The sequence below is a fragment of the Sus scrofa genome, chromosome 11 (assembly GCF_054392235.1).
Source record: "Sus scrofa isolate SSC_HxYL_T2T_F1_AM1 chromosome 11, Sscrofa_HxYL_maternal_Yorkshire_Landrace_v2.0, whole genome shotgun sequence".
NCBI classification, from domain to species: Eukaryota; Metazoa; Chordata; class Mammalia; order Artiodactyla; family Suidae; genus Sus; species Sus scrofa.
Window position 1 is genome coordinate 56045028 of NC_139393.1, and position 6656 is coordinate 56051683.

Sequence of the window (6656 nt, forward strand, 5' to 3'; positions counted from 1 at the left end):
CTTGACAATAAACTCTGGGGAAAGAGCACCCTTCACTCTCGGGCCCAACTGGCCAATTCCTAGCAAGGAGTCCTTCCAATGGCATTAGCCCCGCAACAGTTTAGGAAGCATTCTCAGTATTTAGAGAAACACTTAAATGAAATTGAACCAGCATTTGAACCAATCCACACCCACCAGCTAAGAGGAATAATCAAAGGAGTGAATGTTTTATTCTTTAGTGTTTAATAGAATACATAACAAGTCACATAACCAATGATTCATTACTTCACACACAGGGAGGAAAACACTATTGAGCATTTGTTATACAACTGGTTGTGAACAGAGAGAACCAAAATCTCTAGGGCATTTAGATGATTGAGGAAATTCTCAAAGTTCAGATATGTCTGAAAAGACTTCATCAGTTTTTGAAATATGGAAGGATTTTATTTCCTTGGCTGTTTCGTTAGAAAAGTCTGATCATTGTGTAATGATTTTTTTCCCCTTTCTCCTTCAATTTTGATAACATCTGCAACAATTTCATAATCCTAGATGACGCTGAGGAAACTTACGTTGTTTAGCAGATGAGTTTTTCAGATGCCCAGAAAAATTTAAATAACATGTAATTTGGCTCTTCAAAATTAACATCCATAATGGACATTTTAACTTTTGTCATTAACTGCCACAAACGCTATTTCAGAGATTATAAATGAATGGCCATTAGTAACAGCAAAATTCACCTGCCTATAAAGTTGCAAAGACAGTTGTATAATAGTTGACATTACAATTAATGTTCGCATATCTCAGAACACATTTAAAGTTAGAAAAGACAACCTGGGGGGAAAAAAATCACAAAAACGTATTCATGGTCAGTTAGTTCATCCTACCAGATGAGATTATACTCTAATATAAATATTCTGGTTGGATTTCTTCCATCTAAATTTTAAGGGCCCCAGTAGAGAATATAAGTCTTTAAACATTAATACTTTTAGATGTTTATTATCCAAAATTGTGACAAAGAAAAGTTAACTTCAACAGAATGTGTTTCCGTCTCTAGGAAACACATTTCAGGTCCTACAGCCACTGGAAACACAAGAGTGTTTTATTTATTTCTCAAGAGACAGGTTTATGTCACCTAAGAAAACTAATTCGGTTTTTAAATGAGTTGTAACAAGGAAAAAGCAGAAAAAAAATTCCAAAGGCTTTACTATGGTAGATTTACAATAAAAAGACTCAGTTTACAATTTTAGAAATTTAAGTCAATTGAGTATTTATGACTCAGAACTAGAAAAGAAATTCTTAAGGAATTCAATCCCTCAATACTTTCCTAAATGCCTGCACTATAATTTAGCATTTTTCATGTGGAGTACAAAAATTTTTTTTAATATTAGATTAGAATTTATCATAATTTTAAAAGTAAAAAATTATCAAAGCTTCACCTTACATAGCTTTAATGTAATAATAACATTCCATGGAAAATTCCAATAAAAATTGGAATATGTTATGAGCATTGCCAGTTGCCCACTTTGTCTGAAAATTCACAGATAAAGCATTTACCCAGAGAAGCAACAAGCCCCATGTATACATGGATCTGGTTTGAAAGAGAAGTCAATTTTGGCTAGTATTATAAATTATCACTTTGCTATCAATGCAAAAACCAAATAAGACACAAGAATAAAAATCATATTGAAAGAGAAAAAAACTTAAGCCTCACACATTCAAGAAATATTTTCCACAATATATAATTTGAAATATTAGAACAAATGTGGTTCATAGCCGATGTGTATTAAAAAATAGACAACCTGTCAAACACTTGGTGCAAAAGCATTGAATATGGTACCTGTTTTTTTAACCACCACTGTCAACAATTCTTTTTAAAAAGCTAAATTTGTTATTAAAATCTAATGTCACTCAGTAGTATTTATGAACCAAATGGTAATGAGAGCCATTATATATGTAAATGTATGCTACTCTGAGTCAGATTAATACAGTCATAATTTCTGAATAATTTATGACACCCTCCCAGGTTACTGAATATTTGTGGAGGGCTTACTCAAACGGACCCTCAAGAGCTCATCCAAGCTCACAGATGACAACCAATACTCCAGCCCACTTGGCAGACCACTAAGGGTCCTTCTGTGGCCTAAAGCACCTGGTGGAGAAGGGACCCCAAAGTGTCCAGGCCAAGTCATCTTTCCTCAACTGTACCATCTACCCAATGTAAAAATGAGTTTCCTACCCGGCCTTTACTTTGGGCTGAAAGTAGAATGTTTTCATGTATCAGCTTTCAACTTTAGAGGAGATGGTCATCACAGAAAGAGAGGCTGCTTTACTATATCTAACCATTCAATTCCTGGTCTTCGGACAATAAAAGGGGCAGAGGTGCACTGCAGGGCAGCAATGATGTGGGGGGAGCGAGATGTGTGCATAAAGCAGTGGAATAGTTTTACAAGATAAAACTTCTAAGACTTGAGTGGCAGAGACAAAACTTAAGCAGTTTCCAATGACTCCCGGAGTTGAGCAGATGTAACAAAGAAAATCAGAATCTCAGTCTTGCCATATGTCTGTCAGTGCTTTTGATCTGTCCCGAGATGTTCTCAATTATGCGCTTTGTGTTGCACCATCTAACAGAACACTACATGGGGTGGAGACATTTCTGTGCCACTCACTTTTGGCTGGTGAGCGACATTCCTAAAGCATTTCAGGCCTCAAACCAAAGTGAAGTCTGATGCATTACCTAATATGATGCACATAAGCAAATAACAACTTCCTGAATTTCTGCTTCCGCCTCCCTTACAATTACAGCCTTTGTGTATAAAGCTAATGTTACTTTTCTAAAAATGTAACTCCAATGAAAGACCTCAAATCCTTCTCTTTCCCAATTAGGAAAAAAAAAAAGAAATAGTGGATTAAAAATACAGGTACCTTGATTTAAGTGGACAGTTTAATCAACATGTTAGCATACAACAAATATCCAAGCAAAAAAGTATGGAGCAAATTCAGCTTTATAATTATGTTGTTTTTGTTTTTTCCCTAACCCAATTTCCCCATAGACAAGGATATAAGAAACTCATTAAAACATGTTGCTTTAGCATATACACCATCTGATGCAAGTTACTGGGGGTAAATATAGGGAAGTTTACAGCATTAGTAAATGAATTAAAAAACTAAATGATTCGTGTAAAATGTTTATATATGGTATATACAGATTGGATCACATGAGTCTAAGAATAAAACTGTTCCAATTCTTAACATCTGTTATAGACATAGTAAGATACAGTACAAGATTCATTTTTAAAAAGAAAAAAATAGCACTAATTTAAACACTGAAAAACGACCCTTACAAAAATCTTTTAAAAACATACTTCAGAGAAAGATGCTAAAACAAATGAAAAAGGAAAGTCTTCTCCATCATCACAGAATATTCAAAGGATCCTCACAGTTTGAAAGACAAGGATTCATTTCCCTTCATTTACGGTGTAGATATGATATACAGTGGGGATTTATTCCAAGTTAGAGTAAAGGTATAAGGCAACCAGGTCTCCTTCTGTTTCTGTTGCATTTACCTGGAACACCATTTTATTGCTCAGCTCACTTTTAAGTACTTATTTGCCTTCACTTAAAAATATTCCACTTTACAGCTATCTACAGATGGCAGCCTTTGGCACATCTATTTCTCCGCAGCTCTGTCACTTGAAAAGATTCCACCTTAATGTCAAACCACCTGCAGGAAAGTGGCATTTTCAGGCTTGCCCAGAAGTCAACATTGACTGGGCTTCGAGAAAAGAAGGATTTTTAATGAGAGAATTTAAGTTTAAGTCATCCAAATCAAACATATTTTGCTCAAGGAAATGGACTTTAAAATCAAGGCTTATAATCAACACGAAAATAAAGTTCAAAAACTAAAACCCTACTGGGTTACTCTTTGGTTAGGTTACATAAGCATCAGCAACTTTAAGATTAGGACTCAAAACAGTTAGTTCAATAAACTGCCAGGTAAGAGTAGATCTGTGATTAATCTTTATAAAATGCTTTGCATGTTTTCGTGTGCTATTTTGTTAATGTGCATGAACTCAAATGGATGGCACAAACTTCCAACTTTCAAATAATCAATGAGTATGTCTGCTCCTCCCTTCCCACCCCCTCCTACCCTCCTTCCTCCCCCCCCCCCCCCCAGTCTTAACAGCTAAGGTCCTACTGCCATTCACTGCAAAAAAGTGGGATTTCCGAATACCCACGACGTGCATTACTACCCAGCTGCATTTACAGTCACAGCCAGGTAACCTCCCGCAGTACTTGGTGACCTGGGCTGTCTTGCCCTTGTCCTCGGCAGCTTTCTCTCCCCTCTTGCCAACAATGGCTGCCATGTCAACCAGTCGAACCGAGGGTTTCTGGCGGTGAGCCCAGGAGAAAGGGTGCCTCCTCAGGCAGGAGGGGAACTTTCGACAAGTTTAATCCACAGGCGAAGACCTTTAAATCTGCACGGAAACCATACGCTCCTTCACTGCGCCAACACTAGATTTTCTCCTATCTCTACCTGTAACTTTTCAGAACTTTATTCATTTATAGTCACTCAGCTGCCTCCGCGGGATTCTAATTCCGGCTCCAGAGTTTTCCATCTACACTTCTAAAACCCTACCTTTAAAGAGGGTCAAAAGACTGTGTAATGAATGACCTTTTAAAACTAACTATTCTCAGTCAGTGCTATCGATTCTGATCTCCTAAACCGCGAATGAGTCATCAGGGCTTCAGAAGATTTCAAGGAATCTTCTACACACTGGACAGGGTCCAATCAGGTTCGGAACGATTCAGTCATTCCTAGGTTCTCGGTGACTCTGTGGCCACACTGCCCCACTAGATCCAGACTCAAGGACAATCTGGGGGAGGGGTGGTTTGAGGCAGGGAGCAGAGGAAGCTTGGGGTGGAGGGGAACGTCTGGGCTCTCTCGGTTAATGGGGTCCAGAGAAGAAGCCCAAAGGATCTGCGGCTGCAGGTTCTTAAAGTGTTTGTGTGTGTGTGTGTGTGTGTGTGTGTGTGTGTGTGTGTGTGTACGCGCGCGCGCGCGTTTGGGGTGGGAGCATCGTGGGTCTGGCCCGGCTACTGGAGGTGGGAATGGGGGATGGGAGAACACGGGGTGGGAAGGAAAAATCTAGAATCCTCTACCGGCCAGGAAGGAGAGGGAATGGGTGCGTTGGAGTCGCGAGGGGTGTGGGGAGCTCACTCCCTGCAGAAGACGTACTCGGTGTAGCTGGTCCAGATCTTGTCCTCGCTCTGGTCGGTGCTGCTGGCGAAAGCGCAGGTGCCGGTGGAACTGCACGCCACCATGTGGAAGCCCGCCTCGGACAGCTTGTCGAAGGCCTGCTCCAGGAAGTTGAACTTGAGGTAATAGCGCGAGGTGTAGCGCTCCGGAGGCCGGTCGGGGTCCCGACTCTCGTTCAGGGTGTCCCCGAACACCTCCTTGGCCAGCGAAGTCTTGCCGCACACGGTGATGCGCGCCACTCGCCGGAACTTGGCGTCGGCCTGCGCGTCCCGCCCGATGGTGTAGGAGCCTCGGTAGCCGATGGTGATGTAGCCCGAGCGCCGGCTGCCGTCCAACGACTGGGAAGGCGTGAGCAGTGGGCCAGCCGCGCCCCCGGACGGGCTGCGGCTAGACAGCTCCAGGGTGGGCGACGGCGCCCCAGCAGAGGCGCCCTCCTGCAGCTCGGGCTCCGCATAGCCGAGAGGCAGCAGCTCGTCACCCAGAGAGCCCTCCTTCTGCACCCCGCGCCGCGAGTGCGGCGGCGGCGGCGGCCCGGGGCCGGGCTGCTGGGGCGCCCCGAGGCGGCGCACGAGCTCGGGCAGCTCGAAGTACTCGGCCTCGCGCTGCAGCCGGCTGCGCTCTGGGAAGTAGTCGGGCAGCACGAGCTGCAGGTCCCGCAGGTAATCCAAGATGTAGCGGAAGAGGAAACCGTCTCGGTCCAGAAAGAAGCGGCCTTTGCTGTCCCGGGCCAGCTCCTGCGGCTGCTGCTGCGTGAACATGCGCCAAAGCAGCGAGTCGGGCACCGACACCACCGTGCAGCGCCGGGTCACATACACCTGGCCCCCCACGTTGAGCTCTACGATGTCAGGAAACAGCGGCGGCTCCGCCGAGGACGACGAGGAGCCACTGCCGCCGCCGCCGCCCCCGTTGGGTAATCCACGAGTGCTGTCCGCCAGAGCCATGGCCAAGAGGTGGCCGGGCTAGGGCAGTGGCCAGGAGCCGGGCCGCGCGCCGAAGCCGCCGCTTTCCCGGACGCTCGTTCAGCCTTGCGCCCCGGCCACTGCCGCCGCTGCCGCCGGGAGCCGCGCGGAGCCGAGCGCACCCTGCGAGCGCGCCGCTGTGCGCCCCCGCGAGCCCCGCTGCGCTCTGCCTGCCTCGCCCGCGCGCTCCAGGGGAGTGCCGGGTGGCGGCCCGCACGCCGCTTAAGTAGAGCCGCCCGCCCGAGCGCCGCTGCGCGCAGGAGGCGGGGGCGGCTGCGGAGCGGCCGAGCCTCGCTCCCTAGGCGGGAGGGGGCGGTGGAGCGGTGAATCGATTTGCATCTTAAACGCTGACGCCGTGGCCAGCTGGTGGCTCCACCCCGGCTCGCGCGCCGCCCGGGCGCCCCGACTTCCCCACCCCTCCTCGACCCGCGCTCCATCCCCTTCCCGCTCCCGCCCAACTT

The 6656-nt window shown here is 45.9% G+C and overlaps 1 protein-coding gene across 1 annotated transcript; it reads right to left on the reverse strand.

Annotated features, from left to right (window-relative positions):
• Positions 1–205: 205 nt before the first annotated feature.
• Positions 206–6393, reverse strand: KCTD12 (potassium channel tetramerization domain containing 12). Its single transcript, XM_021065731.2, has one exon. It carries the CDS (start codon positions 6175–6177, stop codon positions 5194–5196), a length of 984 nt encoding a protein of 327 aa, XP_020921390.2. The 5' UTR covers positions 6178–6393; the 3' UTR covers positions 206–5193.
• Positions 6394–6656: the final 263 nt, after the last annotated feature.